The sequence below is a fragment of the Oncorhynchus mykiss genome, chromosome 8 (assembly GCF_057628025.1).
Source record: "Oncorhynchus mykiss isolate SJ-2025 chromosome 8, ASM5762802v1, whole genome shotgun sequence".
NCBI classification, from domain to species: domain Eukaryota; kingdom Metazoa; phylum Chordata; class Actinopteri; order Salmoniformes; family Salmonidae; genus Oncorhynchus; species Oncorhynchus mykiss.
The window spans coordinates 43,604,611-43,629,207 of NC_143029.1; the positions used below are offsets into that span (position 1 = coordinate 43,604,611).

The 24,597-nt window shown below is 41.5% G+C and overlaps 1 protein-coding gene across 10 annotated transcripts in view; it reads right to left on the reverse strand.

The window, feature by feature from the left end:
* The window catches only part of puf60a (poly-U binding splicing factor a), a 94,860-nt gene that overhangs the window by 66,252 nt on the left and 4,011 nt on the right, over nt 1–24,597 (reverse strand). For all 10 annotated transcript variants that reach the window (XR_016497794.1, XR_016497795.1, XR_016497796.1 and 7 more), the window contains exons 2-3: nt 13,593–13,688; nt 1,432–1,521 (exon numbers count right to left, since the gene is read on the reverse strand). Coding sequence is in view for 6 of the 10 variants with exons in the window: in XM_021612585.3 (XP_021468260.1) it covers nt 1,432–1,521; nt 13,593–13,688 (186 nt within the window). In the remaining 4 variants the exon portion in view is untranslated. The remainder of the gene's footprint in view (nt 1–1,431; nt 1,522–13,592; nt 13,689–24,597) is intronic.

Here is a 24,597-nt window from a genome sequence, read left to right on the forward strand (position 1 = left end):
ATATTTAACTTACCTTAGGCCAGTAATACAGCATCTACCATGAGCCCATGTTTACTTTTCAGGCTGACTAGCATCTACATAGTTGCAATGTTCCATAAATTGAATGACCAAATCATGAGAACATTATGTTTGCTACAACCTTGCAAATATTCTGTATATCTTTTTCGTTTAATGTCTACAATTCCGTTTTATCTCCTAGCTTGCTATTAGATACCCATAGAGTCCCAGTCATTGCGCTAACGCTCGTTAGTACTACCGCACACTTCTTCCACACTGGACACACATACAAACAATTGGTATCCACAAGTTCATCTGACTTCATGGAAGTAGATAAAGGGCCTCATTGCCAACATATGGAATTGTTTTAAGAAGGATAATTAAACTTTTGATTTTGAATTTTAGGACCCCTTGGGGGTCACTAAACTACTTCCACTCATTTTTTAAACTGGTAGCGGGCTACCTTCAGATGAGACATGTGAGGCTTGTGGGCTTCCACCATGTACGTGTTCTTGAGAGTCTCACCTTTCCATAGACTGGTCATATTTTAGTTTGTAGGCCAAACCGTTTGGACGCTACAGATGTTTTTGTGAGAACCCAGATTTTCGGGATGACTCATGGTCCAGCAGCATACCACCCTGCATCCCACTGCTGGATTTCTTCTGAAGCTGAGCAGGGTTGGTCTCTGGATGGGAGACCAGATGCTGCTGGAAGTGGTGTTGGAGGGCCAGTACGAGGCACTCTTTCCTCTAGTCTAAAAAAATATCCCAATGCCCCAGTGCAGTGATTGGGAACGTTAAACGGGTGTCATGACTCTCTGTTGTCACTAAAGATCATATGGCACTTATTGTAGGGGTGTTAAAGTCGGTGTCCTGGCTAACTTCCCAATCTGGAACTCATTCCATCACGGCCACCTAATCATCCCCAGCTTGCAATTGGCTCATTCATCTCTCCCCTGTAACTATCCTCCAAGTTGTTGCTATAAATGAGAACACATTCTCAATCAACTTACCTGGTAAAATAAGGGTTACATAAATTAAGTCTGATAAACACAGCTGTAGATCGGCCACCTTCCACCACAGATGCAGAAGGTCACCATTGGCGAATGGATTGAGACCCAGCCCATGCAAAAAATGTATCTCTGTTTAATCAGACAGATTTTGATGGGGATTTTTGTATTATGCTAATTCAATTTACGCAGAGGTGCGGACATCTAGGTTGTTTGTTTTTTCAACAGTAAATAAACTTTGTATGGCTGTATTTGTTTTCCATGAAGTGGGCAGTACGTTGTGTAGAACATTTAAATATGTTAAATGTTCCAACAAAATGTGAAGACTGCAGGGGTTCTCAGCACGGTATGAGGACGGAAGCTTGGTGGACAGGGCTGACACCCCACAAATGAGGCCGGTGCAATGGTGCCAAGGTTCTCCTTACCTGTAAGTTGGTGAGCTGCTGTTGTTGATGAGCCAGGGTCTGTTTGACAAGCACACTTTTAATGCTTTGCTCCATGGCATACTTCTTCGCCTGCAGGCAAATGAAAGGAAAGACAAGAGGTTGACATTTTCAACATCACACTAGTGACATGATACCAGAAATGTGACCTTTGATACCAATACCAGCCTGTGCACACTTAGTATCAGAATACTTCATAGTCTATACCGCAACGAGAAAATGCCTCAGTTAAACTGTACTGTTACTGTATAAAACAAATGTAGCCAACTCTCCATCTGGAGAGCTACTGGGTGCAAGGCTATTTTCCCAGCCATGCTCAACACACTCAGCTCATCAGGGTCCTGTTGAGTATCTTATCAGTAGAATCTGGTGTGTTAGTGCAGGGCAAATATATTCAAAATTACATTTAGCAATCGAATCACATTCAAATATCAATTTGTTTGACACATTGGTCTAAGAAAAAAAACTCTCCAGGTTTATCTCTCATTGGGTGTTGTCATAACTCTCCTGTGACGATCTGACGGATCAGGTTACAGTGGGTCCGCTCTATAGAGTGTTCTCTCTCGAAGAGGGGGAGAGCGGGAAGTCGGCTGTTTTATGGCGGTCGTAAAATATGCTGCCTCTATGCTCTGTGGTGTTTGAGATTTTAATGTAAACTGTGGAACACAGAGACACTTGGACAATTAAACATTTGAATAATTAAACAATATTTATATTTTTGAGAATGTGGGAATTGTCCGTGGGTATTTTAAGAACAATCCTGTCAAAGTTGTTTCATTTGGTGACCTCATTACTGTATCTCTGTGTACACTTTTCAATGATCAGAATTACATCTAGATGTTGGATAAAATGAATGAGTAAATATGAAACTATTTGTGAAAAGATGTGATGTGTGCCTTCTAAATGAGAATTGTTATTTTTATAAAGGTTTTAACCAAGTCAGTGGCCATAGACTTGGTCGGCATCATGGAATGACCCCTTCTTCCAGAGTATAAAACCCACTTCCTACAAAATGTACATTAAGTTAGAGAACGCCGGGATAGAGTCCCCACGTTGGAATGGCTCCAATTCTATAGGCCATTAGACCAGACAGCGTGCAGGTGAGGCTACACGGCTGACAAATGGTTTAAAACTACAAGACCAGAAAAGCACTGAGAGGTGCTAAATGTGAATGGTTAACCAGTTGCATCTCTAGGGGCGCTATTTCATTTTTGGATAAAAAACGTTCCCGTTTTAAGCGCGATATTTTGTCACGAAAAGATGCTCGACTAAAACACTCTGAAGTTTCAGAATCTGCAAAGATTTTGTCTGTAAGTGCCCAGAACTCATTCTACAGGCGAAACCAAGATGATACGTGAAACAGGAAATGAGCAGAATTTCTGAAGCTCTGTTTTCTAATGTCTCCTTATATGGCTGTGAATGCGACAGGAATAAGCTTAGACCTTCTGCCGTTTCCCCAAGATGTCGGCAGCATTGTGACGTATTTGTAGGCATATCATTGGAAGATTGGCCATAAGAGACTACATTTTCCAGGGGTCCGCCCGGTGTCCTTTGTCTAAATTTGTGCGTAATCTTCAGGTGCGGGCATTTTCTCCTGGGATTCAGGAGAGAAAGCACACTTCCACGAACGATATATCATCGAAGAGATATGTGAAAAACACCTTGAGGATTGATTCTAAACAACGTTTGCCATGTTTTCAGTCGATATTATGGAGTTAATTTGGAAAAAAGTTCGCGTTTTGAGGACTGAATTTTCGGGTTTTTTTTGGTAGCCAAATGTGATGTACCAAACGGAGCTATTTCTAATACACAAAGAATCTTTTTGGAAAAACTGAGCATCTGCTATCTAACTGAGAGTCTCCTCATTGAAAACATCTGAAGTTCTTCAAAGGTAAATGATTTTATTTGAAGGCTTTTATGTTTTTGTTGAAATGTTGCGTGCTGGATGCTAGCGCTAATGCTAACGCTAAATGCTAACGCTAAATGCTAACGCTAGCTAGCTACTTTTACACAAATGATTGTTTTCCTATGGTTGAGAAGCATATTTTGAAAATCTGAGATGACAGTGTTGTTTACAAAAGGCTAAGCTTGAGAGATGGCATATTTATTTCATTTAATTTGCGATTTTCATGAATAGTTAACGTTGTGTTATGCTAATGACCTTGCTGATAGATTTACACAATCCTGGATACAGGGGTTTTTTCATAGCTAAACGTGACGCAGAAAACGGAGCGATTTGTCCTAAACAAATAATCTTTCAGGAAAAACTGAACATTTGCTATCTGAGAGTCTCCTCATTGAAAACATCTGAAGTTCTTCAAAGGTAAATTATTTTATTTGAATGCTTTTCTGTTTTTTTGTGTAAATGTTGCCAGCTGAATGCTAATGCTAAATGCTACGTTAGCCATCAATACTGTTACACAAATGCTTGTTTTGCAATGGTTGAGAAGCATATTTTGAAAATCTGAGATGACAGTGTTGTTAACAAAAGGCTAAGCTTGAGAGCTAGCATATTTATTTCATTTCATTTGCGATTTTCATGAATAGTTAACGTTGCGTTATGGTAATGAGCTTGAGTCTGTATTCACGATCCCGGATCCGGGATGGGGAGATCAGAAAGGTTAAGAACTACAACTCCATAGGCCGAGGAGACCATACAGCTAGAAATGGTTCAACTCTAAAACATTGCTACAGAAGGAGCCAATCTTAGACAAGGCCTTTTCAGTCTGCAGCTGAAAATGTACCTAACCTAGGAAGAAGAATACCAACATTTGGAACAAAACTTTTCTTGTCGACTCTCTCCAGCAGATGGACCGGCGACCACAGAGAGAGACATCAAGACATACACTCGTAAATACGTAAATTGCTACACACGTAAATTTGTTTTCGAATGAGCGGTTGTTCATATTCAAAGTATTAGCAATTTCTATGAGTGTAGTTATCAGCTATGAGTTTCCCACTCTTGAGGGGTCCCCACCCCCTTTCCTTTGTTTACCTAGAAGTCATATCGGTTTCATCGACTCGGGACTTTTTTTGGTGTCATGTAGTAACCCATGTTCGAACTAATTGTGTGTATTTATGCAATTCAGTGATTTATTTATTTACTAATTAACTTAATCATTGAACCAATTTGTATATCGCTGATTCATGATTTAGGCGAGGGTTCGTGCAGATATTCAAGGGTTTGCGACATTCAGTAATGAGACTGAAGAGGTAATAATAATACATTAATACAAGACTGTACTTGATAGGATATGAAAATATCTGAAGAGTTATAGTCGGGAACTATAAACATTCCCGTGGTGCCCCGACTTCCAAGTTAATTCAAGTTCCATGATTAGTTTCAATCGTGGAATTAAATTACTCAGAGAATTGATTTTATAAGATAGTCAACGACACAACATAATGATGCTCCCATGCAAGGAATCTAAGATAAAATAAAGCATTTATTTTGATTCAGCCTATATAAAATTGGAAAGCAGATTGCATTACGCACCCATATTATATTATACAATTTGGGAGTTGTAGACAGGATTTGTTAACGTGTGTTGCCATTTGAACAATACAAGGAGGTTCCCTCTGTCTTGTTTCTCTGACATAGTCGGTATAGGGTTAAGATTACATTTATAGTTCTAATTATAAAAATCTGATAAATAGACGCATTGGGCCAAAGTGCTATTTCTGTCTCTCGTGTTCAGGTCATATTGTTGAGGTCATATTACCCTGACCAATCGATAATTCTCTGTCCCTCGCGTTTTCAGCAGCGTGAGGAGACCACGGTGTATTTCGTTGTTTTCTGCGCATTCTGGTTAAAACGTCGCAAAAATAGCGCCGTAAAGCGTTTGAATGGAAGTCTTTATTAGTAAAATCATTCCCTTGTTTAACTTGTTATGGCTGGGGGAAATATTGAGTAGCTTGGATGAATAAGGTGCCCAGAGTGAACTGTCTGCTACATCCACCAAGAGGCTCTTGCTGCCAAGGGACAGCTTGAAAGACGTTTTGAACACAAACCATTAAGTTAACCATTTTCACTGTAAAGAAAGGCCCCTGATCTCTCGTGTATTTTCTGCATTATGCAATGATATGGGCAGGGACCACGCTTTTACAACATATAGAAGTGCGCTGGATATCAAGGGGCAAAGTATTGACATGTTTTTTTGAATTGAGAGATGAGCTTAAAGTTTTATTTACAGAACATAATTTTCAGAATTAATTTCTCACGACTGGCGTATCTGGGTGATGTTTTTTCTCGCCGGAATGATCTGAATCTAGGACTACAGGGAATCTCCGCAGCTATATTCAATGTGCTATGATTTAAAAGTTGGAGCTCTTCTCTGTCTGCATTAACAAGGACAACACACAGGTCTTTCCATCATTGTATGATTTTTTTGTGTGCAAATTAACTCAAGCTTACGGACAATGTCATGTGATATAGTGAAGCACCTGCGTGAGCTGGGTGCGCAATTACGCAGGTATTTTCCCGAAATGGATGACACAAACAACTGGATTTGTTACCTCTTTCATGCCCTGCCTAATGTCCACTTGCCAATATTTGAACAAGAGAGCCTCATCGAAATTGCAACAAGAGGTTCTGTGAAAATTGTATTTAATCAGAAGCCACTACCACATTTCTGGATAGGGCTGCGCTCAGAGTATCCTGCCTCGGCAAATCGCACTGTTAAGACACTGATGTCCTTTGCAACCACATACCTATGTGAGTGGATTCTCGGCCCTCACTAGCGTGAAAACTAAATAAAAGGCACAAACTGTGTGGGAAATGATTTAAGACCGAGACTCTCTCCAATACAACCCAACATTGCAGAGTTATTTTCATCCTTTCAAGCGCACCTTCTCCTTAACCTGTGGTGAGTTATTCACAATTTTTTATGAACATAAGGTTTTATATGTAAGATTATTGATTATTATTATTTGTGCCCTGGTCCTATAAGAGCTCTTTGTCACTTCCCACGAGCCGGGTTGTGACAAAAACTAACACACAAAAAATTATGTTTAATAAATGTATCATTGTGTGTGGCAGGCTTACAATGATGGCAAAAACAACATTTGAGAGTGCTCTGACCGTGGTGCTAGAGGGGGTACGCAGCTGGAGGTTGAATGTTTGAAGGGGTACGGGACTATAATAGTTTGGGAATCACTGGACCAGAGTAATGATTTGTATCGTGAGCAATTGATGCATATCAGTTGAGGTTATTCAGTAGCACTTGGAAACGAAACATCATTGCCAACTATTCAGATTGGAGAGTTACAATGTTGTCATCACTAGGCAGCCAACTACCTATAGTAGGAAACAGTTGTATCAATAAGCCACGTATAAATCACACAACTCGAGCCACAACCCCAATAGTTCAAATTACAATAAACATAACATTTATTAACATCATTCAGTAGAACTGTAAAAAGACATAATTTGAGCTTTGGAAACAAGTGTTTTCATAAATGCATGAAGCGGGCCTCGTTTCACAGAAGCATGGTAAAATAAGCTCTCAATGAACCAGCCGTAACTAATTTTGTTTATTTACATATCGAATTTGATTGTCCAACATCAATTTTATAATTTGTTCATTTTGTGGCCACCTAGAGTGTCCTCTTTCCACTGCTGTGGTGCTGAATCACAATGGGAATGGGGAGTGGGACCGGCCGGCCCGGTCATAGCTAGAAGGGATCCAGCCAGAGAGGAAAGGGAAGAGAGAGGCCCAATTCGGCAAAAAATCTGTCTCCCTCCAGCAGGTGGAGTTTTTGCTTTGTTTAGACAGCCAAACAAGGAGTTTTTGCATTGAGGTCTATGAACGTCAAATTTGGTCAACAACAAAAAAATGTCTGGCTAATTTGCTACTTGAGGATTATTTGATCTAATAAAAGTTTCATAATGCTTAAGTTGTTACTGATATAAGTAGGACATGTGACCTCTCGGCAACTTTGGAAAAATAACTTTATATTGGAGTTGTCTCGAGATGGCTATTGATAGGAATGGATTTCTAAACTGTAAATGTTATTAATCATTAGAGACCTGAGGGGTGCCGTAGTCTAGGGTCTATGGTTATCTGTAGGAAGAAGGTATATGGTGGGTGCAACTAAGCTTGAAATGTACTGAGTGTAGGGAAAGCGATTACATGTGGTAGGCATTGATGAGGGGAGAGCCATGGATTCATGATGAAGGGGGTTGAGGACAGGTCAGGTCACGTTAAGGGAGAAGAAAAGTGTATTACCGTATCACTGTTTCCTACCTAGCAATAAAGATACAATGTTTAGCGAGACTCCACCCAAAGTGGGTCAGATACAGTATAAAACAACTATTCTACCCATGTCTTTGTCTAATGCAACTGTATTGACCCTCAGGGAAGAAAAAACTTGGTTTGAGCTTTCATACTGTCCGTTGAGTTTTTACTCTGGGAATTAGAACCTAACACTACACATATTCATTGCATGACACTAGCAGAATAGCTTCTCTCTCCATTGAATACAGGCAGTTGAAGTCAACAACCCTTATCAAATAGTCAAATTTGAAAAAAGCTGGGTCCCTCCTAACATGACCGGCCAGACAGCCTTCTAGACAGAAATGTAATGTTAGTTATTGGCCTAATTAAAATGTTCATGCCTAGGCTAAATTACATTAGAGGGACCTAGGTTGTATTTGAAAACAGCCATGTTTTGTTATTTATTAACACATTTCATACAAAGAGTCTACAGGACAAGTCGTTCGCAAATTACATTATACAAATATTATATTTTGAAGTTGTTTAATTACCGTGCAGGCGACTTATTCTAGGCTAAAAGTTTATTTATTTTTAAAAATTATACTCTTAAGATTTATAGCAGGGTTGAAGACGCAACAGGCAATGTTTTCCTTTTCAATAAAACCTGTCATGCTGGTATAATTTATTAGAACTTTACAGGCTAATTTCTATTCTGATAAGATAAATGACAATAATCTAAATGTGATTTTGAGAACAGTGGGTGGACGCCCTAATACGGTACACACTAGAGGTCGACCAATTAATCAGAATGGCCGATTAATTAGGGCCGATTTCAAGTTTTCATAACAATCGGAAATCGGTATTTCTGGAAACCGATTTTGCCGATTTGTATTTTTTTACAACTTTATAACCTCTTGAAGCTAGGGGGCACTATTTTCATGTTTGGAAAAATAACGTTCCCAAAGTAAACGGCCTATTTCTCAGGACCAGATCCTAGAATATGCATACAATTGACAGATTAGGATAGAAAACACTAAAGTTTCCAAAACTGTCAAAACATTGTCTGTGAGTAAAACAGAACTGATATTGCAGGCGAAACCCTGAGGAAAATCCAATCAGGAAGTGCCTCTTATTTTGAAACCCTTCTGTTCCTTTCATTGCCTATCCTCCATTTAAAGGGATATCAACCAGATTCATTTTTCTCTGGCTTCCCTAAGGTGTCAACAGTCTTTAGACATAGTTTCAGGCTTTTATTTTGAAAAATGAGCGTGAAAGATCACATTGCGTAAGTGGATAGGTGGGGGCTCTCAGAGTGAGTTTTTGCACTACAGAGTAAAGCCGCCATTGTTCCTCCCGCTGTTATTGAAAAGCCTACACACTCGGTTGATATATTATCGAATATATATTTTAAAAACTACTTGAGGAATGATTATAAAAAACGTTTGACATGTTTCTGTTGACATTATGGAGACTATTTGGAATTTCCGTCTGCGTTGTCGTGACCGCTCTTTTCCTGTGGATTTCTGAACATAACGCAACAAACAAACGGAGGTATTTTGGGTATAAAAATAATCTTTATTGAACAAAAGGAACATTTGTTGTTTAACTGGGAGTCTCGTGAGTGAAAACATCCGAAGATCAAAGGTAAACGGTTAATTTGATTGCTTTTCTGATTTTCGTGACCAAGCTTCCTGATGCTAAGTGTACATAATGCTATGCTAGGCTATCGATAAACTTACAAACGCTTGGACTGCTTTCGCTGTAAAGCATAATTTCGACAGGTGGATTAACAAAAGGCTAAGCTGTGTTTGCAATATTGCACTTGTGATTTCATGAATATGAATATTTTTTAGTAATATTATTTGACTGCTATTCAGCGGTTGCTGATGAAAATGATCCCGCGACAGGGATGGGTAGCGTCAAGAAGTTTAACGAGGCAAGTCAGTTAAGAACACATTCTTATTTTCAATGACGGCCTAGGAACGGTGGGTTAACTGCCTTGTTCAGGGGCAGAACGACAGATTTTTACCTTGTCAGCTCAGGGATTCAATCTTGCAACCTTACGGTTAACTAGTCCAATGCTCTAACCACCTGCCTCACAAGGAGCCTGCCTGTTACACGACTGCAGCAAGAAGCCAAGGTAAGTTGCTAGCTAGCATTAAACTTATCTTATTAAAAACAATCAATCATAATCACTAGTTATAACTACACATGGTGGATGATATTACTAGTTTATCTAGCATGTCCTGCATTGCATATAATCGATGCGGTGCGCTTTGGCGAAAAAGGACTGTCGTTGCTCCAACGTGTACCTAACCATAAACATCAATGCCTTTCTTAAAATCAATACACAGAAGTATATATTTTTAAACTTGCATATTTAGCTAAACGAAAGGTTAGCAGGCAATATTAACCAGGTGAAATTGTCTCACTTCTCTTGCGTTCATTGCACACAGAGTCAGGGTATATGCAACAGTTTGGGCCGCCTGGCTCATTGTGAACTAATTTGCCAGAATTTTACGTAATTATGACATAACATTGGAGGTTGTACAATGTAACAGGAATATTTAGACTAATGGATGCCACCCGTTAGATAAAATATGGAAAGGTTCCGTATTTCATTGAAAGAATAAACATTTTGTTTTCGAAATGATAGGTCTTTAATATGGTCGAATCCGGAAACTAAGGCTCGTATTTCTGTGTGACTGAGCGATGGAAGGCACCAGCAGGCTCGTAAGCATTCATTCAAACATCCCTTTCGTGCGTTTTGAAAGCAGCTCTTCCCTGTGCTTCAAGCATTGAGCTGTTAATGACTTCAAGCCTATCAAATCCCGAGATTAGGCTGGTGTAACTGATGTGAAATGGCTAGCTAGTTAGTGGGGTGCGCGCTAATAGCGTTTCAAACGTCACTTGCTCTGAGACTTGGAGTAGTTGTTCCCCTTGCTCTGCATGGGAAACGCTGCTTCAAATCAAATCAAATTGTATTTGTCACATACACATGGTTAGCAGATGTTAATGCGAGTGTAGCGAAATGCTTGTGCTTCTAGTTCCGACAATGCAGTAATAACCAACAAGTAATCTAACACCTGTACTGACCTCGCCTTCTGGATGATAGTGGGGTGAACAGGCAGTGGCTCGGGTGGTTGTTGTCCTTGATGATCTTTATGGCCTTCCTGTAACATCGGGTGGTGTTGGTGTCCTGGAGGGCAGGGAGTTTGCCCCCGGTGATGCGTTGTGCAGACCTCACTACCCTCTGGAGAGCCTTACGGTTGTGGGCGGAGCAGTTGCCGTACCAGGCGGTGATACAGCCCGCCAGGATGCTCTCGATTGTGCACCTGTAGAAGTTTGTGAGTGCTTTTGGTGACAAGGCAAATTTCTTCAGCCTCCTGAGGTTGAAGAGGTGCTGCTGCGCCTTCTTCACGATGCTGTCTGTGTGGGTGGACCAAATCAGTTTGTCTGTGATGTGTATGCCGAGGAACTTAAAACTTGCTACCCTCTCCACTACTGTTCCATCGATGTGGATAGGGGGGTGCTCCCTCTGCTGTTTCCTGAAGTCCACAATCATCTCCTTAGTTTTGTTGACGTTGAGTGTGAGGTTATTTTCCTGACACCACACTCCGAGGGCCCTCACCTCCTCCCTGTAGGCCGTCTCGTCGTTGTTGGTAATCAAGCCTACCACTGTTGTGTCGTCCGCAAACTTGATGATTGAGTTGGAGGCGTGCGTGGCCACGCAGTCGTGGGTGAACAGGGAGTACAGGAGAGGGCTCAGAACGCATCCTTGTGGGGCCCCAGTGTTGAGGATCAGCGGGGTGGAGATGTTGTTGCCTACCCTCACCACCTGGGGGCGGCCCGTCAGGAAGTCCAGTACCCAGTTGCACAGGGCAGGGTCGAGACCCAGGGTCTCGAGCTTGATGACGAGCTTGGAGGGTACTATGGTGTTAAATGCCGAGCTGTAGTCGATGAACAGCATTCTCACATAGGCATTCCTCTTGTCCAGATGGGTTAGGGCAGTGTGCAGTGTGGTTGAGATTGCATCGTCTGTGGACCTATTTGGGCGGTAAGCAAATTGGAGTGGGTCTAGGGTGTCAGGTAGGGTGGGGATGATATGGTCCTTGACTAGTCTCACAAAGCACTTCATGATGACGGAAGTGAGTGCTACGGTTGCCTTAGCTTTCTTGGGAACAGGAACAATGGTGGCCCTCTTGAAGCATGTGGGAACAACAGACTGGTATAGGGATTGATTGAATATGTCCGTAAACACACCAGCCAGCTGGTCTGCGCATGCTCTGAGGGCGCGGCTGGGGATGCCGTCTGGGCCTGCAGCCTTGCGAGGGTTAACACGTTTAAATGTTTTACTCACCTCGGCTGCAGTGAAGGAGAGGCCGCATGTTTTGGTTGCAGGCCGCGTCAGTGGCACTGTATTGTCCTCAAAGCGGGCAAAAAATATATTTAGTCAGCCTGGGAGCAAGACATCCTGGTCCGTGACGGGGCTGGTTTTCTTTTTGTAGTCCGTGATTGACTGTAGACCCTGCCACATACCTCTTGTGTCTGAGCCGTTGAATTGAGATTCTACTTTGTCTCTATACTGACGCTTAGGGGGTGGCTGTTGTCGATGTGTTCCTGGTTCGAGCCCAGGTAGCAGCGAGGAGAGGGATGGAAGCTATACTGTTACACTGGCAATACTAAAGTGCCTATAAGAACATCCAATAGTCAAAGGCATATGAAATACAAATCGTATAGAGAGAAATAGTCCTATAATTCCTATAATAACTACAACCTAAAACTTCTTACCTGGGAATATTGAAGAGACTCATGTTAAAAGGAATCACCAGCTTTCATATGTTCTCATGTTCTGAGCAAGGAATTTAAACGTTCGCTTTCTTACATGGCACATACTGCACTTTTACTTTCTTCTCCAACACTTTGATTTTGCATTATTTAAACCAAATTGAACATGGTTCATTATTTATTTGAGGCTAAATTGATTTTATGATGTATTATATTAAGTTAAAATAAGTGTTCAATCAGTATTGTTGTAATTATCATTATTACAAATAAATAAATACAAATCGGTATCGGCTTTTTTTGGTCCTCCAATAATCAGTATCGGCGTTGAAAAATCATAATCGGTCGACCTCTAGTAAACACCCAACGCATTTGGATGTCCGGTAAATTCAAATCTTGCCGGTCACGTTGTCCGGCGCCAGATTTTGCTAACGGAAACCCTGATGTGGATATCTTTGGTTTGTCGCTTTGATATTGATAGGCTGGGCTAACACGTTAAGTCAATGAGTCAAATATATATATATATATATATATATATATATATATATATATATATATATATATATATATATATATATATATTTTACTGTGCTCTGAACAGAAATTATAAGTAATGTCATACAATGTGTGACACTGATCAACATCAATTGAGCTATTCACTTAACCAATTCAGTTGAAAACTGCACAAAAGCATCAAGCATGACTTTTTGTAATGATAGCCCCAGGTCTCCTAAATAAGATGTATAATTGATGGTTCATATAACATATTTGTAAGGGAAATAGTCTCCTAAATAAGATGTATAATTAATGGTTCATATATTTGTAAGGGAAATAATGTCAAGTTGAGGTTAGACTTCATTATTCCATTATTGTTATCATGAAATTGTTTACCATCCAAAAGATGTTGTCATGTTAAACTTCAGACAATTTTCCTGCTTTTATATAGGGCACTGTCATTAAAGCACACTCTCTCCTCCATATTTCTTCCCCGTTTCAGTTCAATCCAATTAACAAAAAAAATATGTGAGGAGTGACTGCCCCACTCCTTCAGCAGAAAAAAAGAATACTGCATACCACGTCTGCACTGTTGGCCTCTCGCTTTTGTGAAAATCTCAGGAATAAAACCGTTCTAGGGGGCCTTACCTTCTGCAGTGCCTCCTGCTGCTCAGGGGTGAGAGGCGGCAGGCCGAGCTTTGAGGCGGTGCTCTGTCCATTCTCCATCATCAGAGCCTCGCCTCCCTGCAGGCACACAAGTGTATGGTTATGATGACAGGGAGGAAACACCCACTACATATCTCTGCCGGAAACACCCAAATAAAATCTCTGCAAATCTCTACTCAGAAAAGACCGAGATGGTTTAACTAACAAGTACAAACAAGCCAACTACGTATGACCAACCCCTACCCCCAAACTCAAATATGATCCGAGACTCCCAAGTGGAAGGCTCAATAATGAATGCAGTTAACTTACAAGTTCTAATTATATCCACTATCTCCTACTGTGCTGGTTTTGTAACAATAGAATGCAAATTAAGCCTTTTGCACCATTTAGCATACATGACCTAGGTTTGAGAGACAAGTAGCCGTTTATCAAATATGCAGGTACAATTGAGAAGATGCGACTATTTTGAGCTTGCTCTGAAACAAAACGTGCTCATCATTACACTGTGGTGGTAAAATGACACAGAGGAACAGTAACATATTTGATATACAAAAATATAGACAATTTAGATAAACCTGCACTGTGGTTTTGTAACAGGAAAAAAATGTAGACTAAAATATTTGGTTCAGACATTTAGTGTAGTCTAAGAATAACAGGATTAAAGAAAACATGATGTTAACAAAATATAACAATGTCTTCCAAAAGAAGAAACGTGGCCACTTCTTTCAAAAGCCTATGTGGGTGAATGAGTGCCATCTCCCCAATAAGTGTGCATCATTTTACAGTGGGTGCCATGAATTTGGGTCCCCCTATTGACGACGACACAGAAGAAAAACTAACTTGGCATTTATGAACTCCAGAGGGATGCACCACAAAGAGCAGTGAGACAATGCACACTCGACGTCCTAACTGACACTCAATATTCCAAAATTCAAAAGCCATTCGCGAGCATCGTCTCTCGCAACCGGTCTTTTGCATGACTCACTCACTACGAAACACGGGCACTGGGGAAAACACAGACCCATAATCTGACAGACAGTGAGAAAGTTGTAAAAACAACTAATTCCACACAAAAAAATGTGCAAGTACAGTGCATTGGGAAAGTATTCAGACCGCTTGACTTCATCCACATTTTGTTAAGTTACAGCCTTATTCTAAAATTGATTAAATATGATACCTTTTTTAATCAAATATAAAACACAATAGCCCATAATGAATTGTCTAGGGACAATTCCTTCGACGTCATGGCTTGGTTTTTGCTCTGACATACACTGTCAACTGAGGGACCTTAGACAGGTGTGTGCCTTTCCAAATCATGTCCAATCAATTGAATTTAGCACAGGTGGACTCCAAATCAAGTTGTAGAAACATCAAGGATGCTCAAGAAATGTATTAAAAATAAAAAAACTGAAATACCTTATTTACATAAGTTTTCAGACAGGCACAGGCACCTACCTGTCTAAGGTCCCTCAGTTGACAATGCACGTCAGAGTAAAAACCAAGCCAAGTGGTCAAAGGAATTGTCCATAGAGCTCAAATACAGGATTGTGACTGGATCTCAGACTGGATCTGGGGAATGGTACCAAAACATTCCTGCACCATTGAAGGTCCCCAAGAACACATGGAAGTTTGGAACCACCAAGTATCTTCCTTGAGCTGGCTACCTGGCCAGACTGAGCAAATGGGGGAGAAGGGTCTTGGTCAGGGAGGTGACCAAAAACCCGATAGACTTCAGGAGCTCTGTCAGAGTGACTATGTAGATGGGAGAACCTTCCAGAAGGAAAACCATCTCTGCAGCACTCCACCAATCAGGCCTTTATGGTAGAGTGGCCACTCCTCAGTAAAAGGCACATGAAAGCCCGCTTGGAGTTTGCCAAAAGGCACCCAAGGACTCTCAGACCATGAGAAACCAGATTCTCTGGTCTGATGAAACCAAGAATTAACTCTTGACGCCAAGCGGCACCATCCATATGGTGAAGCATGGTGGTGGCATCATCATGCTGTGGGGCTGTTTTTCAGCGGCAGGAACTGGGAGACTAGTCAGGATTGAGAGAAAGATGAACGGAGCAAGGTACAGAGAGATCCTTGATGAAAACCTGCTCCAGAGCGCTCAGGACCTCAGACTGGGGCAAAGGTTCACCTTCCAACAGGACAACAACCCTAAGCACACAGGCAACACAACAGGAGTGGCTTCGGGACAAATCTCTGAATATCCTTGAGTGGCCCAGCCAGAGCCCGGACTTGAAGCCAATCGAACATCTCTGGAGAGACCTGAAAATGGCTGTGCAACAATGCTCCCCGTCCAACCTGACAGAGCTAGAGAGGATCTGCAGAGAAGAAGCTTGTAGCGTCATACCCAAGAGTCAAGGTTGTAATCGCTGCCAAAGGTGCTTCAACAAAGTACTGAGTAAAGAGTCTGAATACTTATGTAAATGTGATATTTTGTTTTTGCGTTGTCATTACGGGGTATTGTGTGTGTAGATTGATGAGGGGGAAAAACGATTTAATACATTTTAGAATAAGGCTGTAACATTACAAAATGTGGAAAAAGTCAAGGGGTCTGGACTTTCCGAATAAACTATTTTGGTCGCCGGTGATTTCATCAGCTGATTTTGTTTGCTGTAGCCTGCTTGCTGCTAGCTAGCTTCACTGACAAACACAGGGATGTAATGTTAGCTAGCTAGCCAAGGTTGGGCACTGCACTGACAAAAAGTGTGTAGCTTATCACTTATTTACGACAGCAAGGCTTCACAGTCTGCGAACATTTTACTCAGATATGCGCCTAAATAGTTAGCTGTGCGACCTGGAAGTTTTAATAAGAAGAACCATTGCGCCTAGAATTTTGGGGAATTCTATCTTTAATACCTCAAATATTTTTAATTGTGCTACTATATTTCTTTGTGTGCACCTACAACTTAGACGCACACATGCTCCTTGTGAGAAAGGTAATAGAGCCCTGGATAGTTTGACAGCTTGTTGAAGAAGTTGTAGACATGTTCCCAGCAGTCAGTCCATACTTCAGCATGTCTCCAAAGCACCAATCGCTACTTTGTAATTTTGGGTCAGCTAAAACAATGGTTCCCAACCAGGCGTACTATATCCCTTGGGGGTACCTGGCCTATCAATGGGGTGTACTTAAAAAGACTCATGAGATCATAGGTCTACTGGTAAAATGCACATGGAGTATTTCCTGGGGGACTCACGGCGGAGCAAAATTCACTTGGTGGTGCAGTAAACGAAAAAGGTTGGGAACCACTGAGTTAAAAGCACAGCAGTAGACTCGATAGGAGCAGAGCAGGCTGTTCGTGTCAGTCGCTTGCCTTTCTCTGCCATTTTTCCAACTTGACCTCTCTGCGCGCGGAACCCGATAGATAGCGGGATGAAATTCGACAACATACGGTGATCGCTACATAAATAGTCATATTAAACATTCATGAAAATACAAGTGTCTCACATGTTTCGAAAGCCTAGAATCTTGCTAATCTAACTGCGTTGTCAGATTTACTGCGAAAGAATACGATGCGATTATCTGGGGATAGAGCCCCATAAAAAACAACTATTTCAACCAGCACAGGCGTAACAAAATCAAACTGCAATAAAATAAATAGTTTACCTTTGACGATCTTCCTCTGTTTGCAATCCCAATGCTCCGTGTTACACAAAGAATGTTTTTTTGTTTGATAAAATCAATTTTTATAGCCTAACACAAAACATTTTTTTAACCGCTTGTGTCGTGAATTCCGTCTCATTCCATTTTCGTCGACACATTCGAGGTAAATACCCACACAGAATGTGACTTTTCCAGTCATGTTTGTTTTCATTGCAATCAATGAATCGGAAGGAGCAACACATGTTGCGCACAGCATTGTATTGGTAAAGCGCATATTCAGCTGTTTATATATCAATCAGTATGGAGACTAAGTCAGGAAAAACTAGATATACAGATGTACACACAATTATGGAAGAAATTGATGGAGGAAGATTCATTTAGCGATTCCCAAACGGAATAATAGTTTTTGAACGGAGAGGACATCGTTTTGGACTGGTAAGTTCTTCTCATGCTAATGCCGTTGTTTGAAATTAATAATATAAAATAGTATTTGTGAAATGAAATCGCCTATTTGAGGCTGTTGAGGGGAGAGCATGCCCACAACAATGGCCAAAGTGAAATGGAGACAGTAGATACAGCTGGTCTGTCATAATATAATAGAGACAGTAGATCTAGCAGGTCTGTAATAATATATTCAACCTCATATATATATATATATATATATATATATATACACAGTGCCTTGCGAAAGTATTCGGCCCCCTTGAACTTTGCGACCTTTTGCCGCATTTCAGGCTTCAAACATAAATATATAAAACTGTATTTTTTTGTGAGGAATCAACAACAAGTGGGACACAATCATGAAGTGGAACTACATTTATTGGATATTTCAAACTTTTTTAACAAATCAAAAACTGAAAAATTGGGCGTGCAAAATTATTCAGCCCCCTTAAGTTAATACTTTGTAGCGCCACCTTTTGCTGCGATTACAGCTGTAAGTCGCTTGGGGTATGTCTATCAGTTTTGCACATCGAGAGACTGAATTTTTTTCCCATTCCTCCTTGCAAAACAGCTCGAGCTCAGTGAGGTTGGATGGAGAGCATTTGTGAACAGCAGTTTTCATTTCTTTCCACAGATTCTTGATTGGATTCAGGTCTGGACTTTGACTTGGCCATTCTAACACCTGGATATGTTTATTTTTGAACCATTCCACTGTAGATTTTGCTTTATGTTTTGGATCATTGTCTTGTTGGAAGACAAATCTCCGTCCCAGTCTCAGGTCTTTTGCAGACTCCATCAGGTTTTCTTCCAGAATGGTCCTGTATTTGGCTCCATCCATTTTCCCATCAATTTTAACCATCTTCCCTGTCCCTGCTGAAGAAAAGCAGGCCCAAACCATGATGCTGCCACCACCATGTTTGACAGTGGGGATGGTGTGTTCAGCTGTGTTGCTTTTACGCCAAACATAACGTTTTTCATTGTTTCCAAAAAGTTCAATTTTGGTTTCATCTGACCAGAGCACCTTCTTCCACATGTTTGGTGTGTCTCCCAGGTGGCTTGTGGCAAACTTTAAACGACACTTTTTATGGATATCTTTAAGAAATGGCTTTCTTCTTGCCACTCTTCCATAAAGGCCAGATTTGTGCAATATACGACTGATTGTTGTCCTATGGACAGAGTCTCCCACCTCAGCTGTAGATCTCTGCAGTTCATCCAGAGTGATCATGGGCCTCTTGGCTGCATCTCTGATCAGTCTTCTCCTTGTATGAGCTGAAAGTTTAGAGGGACGGCCAGGTCTTGGTAGATTTGCAGTGGTCTGATAGTCCTTCCATTTCAATATTATTGCTTGCACAGTGCTCCTTGGGATGTTTAAAGCTTGGGAAATCTTTTTGTATTCAAATCCGGCTTTAAACTTCTTCACAACAGTATCTCGGACCTGTCTGGTGTGTTCCTTGTTCTTCATGATGCTCTCTGCGCTTTTAACGGACCTCTGAGACTATCACAGTGCAGGTGCATTTATACGGAGACTTGATTACACACAGGTGGATTGTATTTATCATCATTAGTCATTTAGGTCAACATTGGATCATTCAGAGATCCTCACTGAACTTCTGGAGAGAGTTTGCTGCACTGAAAGTAAAGGGGCTGAATAGTTTTGCACGCCCAATTTTCCAGTTTTTGATTTGTTAAAAAAGTTTGAAATATCCGATAAATGTCGTTCCACTTCATGATTGTGTCCCACTTGTTGTCGATTCTTCACAAAAAAATACAGTTTTATATCTTTATGTTTGAAGCCTGAAATGTGGCAAAAGGTCGCAAAGTTCAAGGGGGCCGAATACTTTCGCAAGGCACTGTATATATATATATATATATATATATATATATATATATATATATATATATATATATCTGTTTATTATATGTGAAACTATTCTAACTGAACATTTTCTTTCACAGTGACACTGACTCCGAATGGGAGCCCCCAGTGCCAAGGTGTCCATCCCCCACTGAAGCTGGTTCATCCAGCTCCTGCCACAAGTGGTGTTCATCTGCCCAAATGTATTTCTGCAGGCATGGATGTGCTATGGCACCTGGCATCAGCAGCATAATATTGTGTTTTCTCTCCATTTTTGGGGGGTGTGTATTAGAATACCATTTTGGTATTTTGTATATAGTTATTCCATTTAAAATGAATAACTTCACCAATTTGGCCACTTGGGTACATTTGGGCTACTTGTGTGGGACACCTGGGTGACTTCATGATAAATGTCATGTAGCACACATTTTAGAAGTTATCATTCTGAAACTTTGCACAAGTACTGTCGCCCTCATGTTTTTCACTGAAAGTGTCGATCATCCTATCTGAATGTTTGTTTTATCTTGTTCATTTTAAAGATGATGATACAACAATAAAAATAAAATACGTATGTTTTTTTTCATTGTATTATCTAAACCAGATCTATTGTGTTATATTCTCCTACATTCAATTCACATTTACATAAACTTCAGAGGGTTTTCTTTCAAATGGTACCAAGAATATGCATATCCTTGGTTCTGTGCCTGAGCTACAGGCAGTTAGATTTGGGTATGTCTTCAGGCGGAAATTGAAAAAAGTAGGTCTAAGAGGTTATTAATGACGTACGGAGCGCACTATAGCCGTGGCACATAATTGATCAATTCTACCCTGCTAGAGCTACCCCAGTCAACTGCAAGTGCTGTTATTGTGAAGTGGAAACATCTAGGAGCAACAGAGGCTCAGCCGCGAAGTGGTAGGCCACACAAGCACACAGAACGGGAGCACTGAGTGCTGAAGCGTGTAAAAATCGTTTGTCCTCGGTTGCAACGCTCACTACCAAGTTCCAAACTGCCTATGGAAGCAACGTCAGCACAATAACTGTTTGTCGGGAGCTTCATGAAATGGGTTTCGATGGCCGAGCAGCCTAAGATCACCATGCACAATGCCAAGTGTCGGCTGGACTCTGAAGCAGTGGAAACACGTTCTCTGTAGTGATGAATCATAATTCACCATATGGCAGTCCAACGGACAAATCTGAGTTTGGCAGATGCCAGGATAACGCTACTTTCCCCAATCCATAGTGCCAACTGTAAAGTTTGGTGGAGAAGATATGGTCTGGGGATGTTTTTCATGGTTCAGGCTAGGCCCCATTGTTCCAGTGAAGAAAATCTTTACGCTTCAGCATAAAGTGACATTCTAGACGATTCTGTGCTTCCAACTTTGTGGCAACCGTTTGGGGAAGGCCCTTTCTTGTTTCAGCATGACAATGCCCCAGTGCACAAAGCGAGGCCCATACAGAAATGTTATGTCAATATCGGTGTTGAAGAACTTGATTGACCTGCACAGAGCCCTGACCTCAACCCCAGCGAACACTTGGGATGAATTGGAACACTGACTCCGAGCCAGGCCTAATCGCCCAACATCAGTGCCTGACCTCACTAATGCTCTTGTAGCTGAATGGAAGAAAATCATTGCAGCAATGTGCCAACATCTAGTCGAAAGCCTTCCCAGAAGAGTGGAGGCTGTTACAGAGGCAAAGGGGACCAAGTGGCAAGTCAAATTCAAGGACTTTCAAGTACTTTTTCAAGCACTAATATTTATTTAATAACCATCCATTTGTAATAGTTCCTATTATGTAATTGTTTCTAGTCGCTAACAGACGGCAGTATATCACCATTACTTCAAGGGGGGAAAACTGACTTACTATTCATCACTACCTTACAAGTTCTCCTCAATAATACATGTTTCACTCTTTATTTACGACATACATGAGTGGTAAGTCAGGACTGATGATGTTGACTGATTTCCTTATATGACCTGTAACTCAGCCAAATCTTTGAAATTGTTGCATGTTGTGTTCATATTTTTGTTCTGTGTACATATTAAATTGTCTTTATACTGTATTTCACTCAATTTGTCATCCCTCTGGCTGTCACAACACAATTACATGAAAAACAATTCTGAAAGTGTAAACGGCCCTTAGTTTACTAAAATGTGGTATTCTATACCCAGTTGAAGAGAAAAAAAACTGTGTGTTTGATAAGATTAAAGACTCTCAGGGAACCCTACTCTCAGGGAACCCTATTAAAATTTTAGAAGACCTCACATGGGTCCCGGACCCCAGTTTTGGAACCACTGTACAACTAACCTCTCTCCCTGCTTGTTTCAATGCTTCCTCTCTCTGTGTATCTCCTTTGCCTCCATTGCAGCCTGACTCAACACTGTATGTCTCACTACTCTCTATAAAGAAAAGGTATTTTGATTATAGCTAACTTAATTTCAGTCATCATCCTTCTAGTCAGCTAGTTATAGCTAGTTACCTGGCTAAGAGCCAGAGCCCTTGAGCTACCTAGCTAGCTAGATATCTGACTGAAACATCAACACTCATTCTCCGAGAGTCGGGGGGGTTGATTGGGGGAATGTCTGCTGACACCGCAGGAGTCAAGGGATGTTAAAAGAATTCCCACCGTCAACGGCGTCTTTGCTACTTGCCACTGTAGGTCTGGACTGAGGTAGCTCATTTCACCTCTCCGTCTATGTCGTGGGAAAAGTTTCCCATTGGACAGAGTGGTGAATGAATGCGCAGCTAACACGGCAAATCTGGAGGAACAGACGAACATAACAGCACACACAAATCATTCACGATTCCACTTGTTCGCAGAGGCTGGCGCAATTAGAACTCAGATCAAGAAGCCTTCTGAGCATTGATCAAACGCTGGGAATGCAATAAGTGGGTAAACAATAATTAACAAAATCAAACGGTGCGTAAACAGCGTTTAAGTGTGTTTACCCTCCACTACCTCCCTGGTTGGGTCTGGCAAAACCAATTCATAAACATCAATATCCTGCCAGGCAGGATTAAATCTACATTTGTAACAACAAAATGTGGAATAAATCAAAGGGTATGAATACTTTCTGAAGGCACTACCTTATGCTACTTTCCATGATGTGGACAGTATGTGTTACTACACTACACATGCTGACATTTTGAACATATCGAATTGGGGGGAATTACACATCCTTTTAACCTCAGATCGGCGATGTTAGTATAGCAGTTTATGGTCAACACAACGACAAGATCAGCTGCTAAAAACAGATACATTTCTTTGGTTTTGTACTGTTAATTTTGCCACACACACACTGGAGAACACAGCAATCATTTTCTTCTCAAAATGGCACAGATAATTCTGGGCGGTCTCTCTAGAAAAGTCGCTGACCGCACACCAATACATGGATTTGAGAGTCAAACTAACACTCAAGTAACAGCCAACCCTTGTCAGCGTTAATATCCTATGCCAGGTCATGATTCGTTGAAGTCCAATTTTTTTTTAAAGTGGTTTGTTCCCATCTCCGTATTGGCAGCTCCCGAAATCGACATCCAACATTCCAAAATATAGATAGCAGCCTTCTACAAATCCTCATCTAACCAACCATATATAGATTATTCCAAGTTTCTGTGCTGTCTTGGTATGTTAGTTTAAACAGCACATACAACTAAGGTGACCACATTTAAAATACCCAAATACGGAACAAAGGGATGATTTTGCAGGACAGTGTAGCCTTCATGAATAAAACACTTTGGCAGCACCAACATGATAACCTTTCCGAATTGGTAACCCCCTAAAAAACAAAAATGCAACCATCCAAAATGTAGCTGGCGGTCTTCTACAAGTCCTAAACCAATGTTCAAAAAAATAAAGGGAACACTTAAACAACACAATGTAACTCCAAGTCAATCACACTTCTGTGAAATCAAACTGTCCACTTAGGAAGCAACACTGATTGAAAATAAATGTCACATACTGTTGTGCAAATGGAATAGACAACAGGTGGAAATTATAGGCAATTGGCAAGACACCCCCAATAAAGGAGTGGTTCTGCAGGTGAAAACCACAGACCACTTCTCAGTTCCTATGCTTCCTGGCTGATGTTTTGGTCACTTTTGAATGCTGGCGGTGCTTTCACTCTAGTGGTAGCATAAGACACAAGTGGCTCAGGTAGTGCAGCTCATCCAGGATGGGACATCAATGCGAGCTGTGGCAAGAAGGTTTGCTGTGTCTGTCAGCGTAGTGTCCAGAGCATGGAGGCGCTACCAGGAGACCGGAAAGTACATCAGGAGACGTGGAGGAGGCCGTAGGAGGGCAACAACCCAGCAGCAGGACCGCTACCTCCGCTTTTGTGCAAGGAGGAGCAGGAGGAGCACTGCCAGAGCCCTGTAAAATGACCTTCAGCAGGCCACAAATGTGCATGTGTCTGCTCAAACGGTCAGAAACAGACTCCATGAGGTTGGTATGGGGGCCCGACATCCACAGGTGGGGGTTGTGCTTACAGCCCAACACCGTGCAGGACGTTTGGCATTTGCCAGAGAACACCAAGATTGGCAAATTTGCCACTGGCGCCCTGTGCTCTTCACAGATGAAAGCAGGTTCACACTGAGCACATGTGACAGATGTGACAGTCTGGAGACGCCGTGGAGAACGTTCTGCTGCCTGCAACATCCTCCTGCATTGACCGGTTTGGCGGTGGGTCAGTCATGGTGTGGGGTGGCATTTCTTTGGGGGGCCGCACAGGCCTCCATGTGCTCGCCAGAGGTAGCCTGACTGCCATTAGGTACCGAGATGAGATCCTCAGACCCCTTGTGAGACCATATGCTGGTGCGGTTGGCCCTGGGTTCCTCCTAAAGCAAGACAATGCTAGACCTCATGTGGCTGGAGTGTGTCAGCAGTTCCTGCAAGATGAAGGCATTGATGCTATGGACTGGCCCGCCCGTTCCCCAGACCTGAATCCAATTGAGCACATCTGGGACATCATGTCTCGCTCCATCCACCAACGCCACGTTGCACCACAGACTGTCCAGGAGTTGGCGGATGCTTTAGTCCAGGTCTGGGAAGAGATCCCTCAGGAGACCATCCGCCATCTCA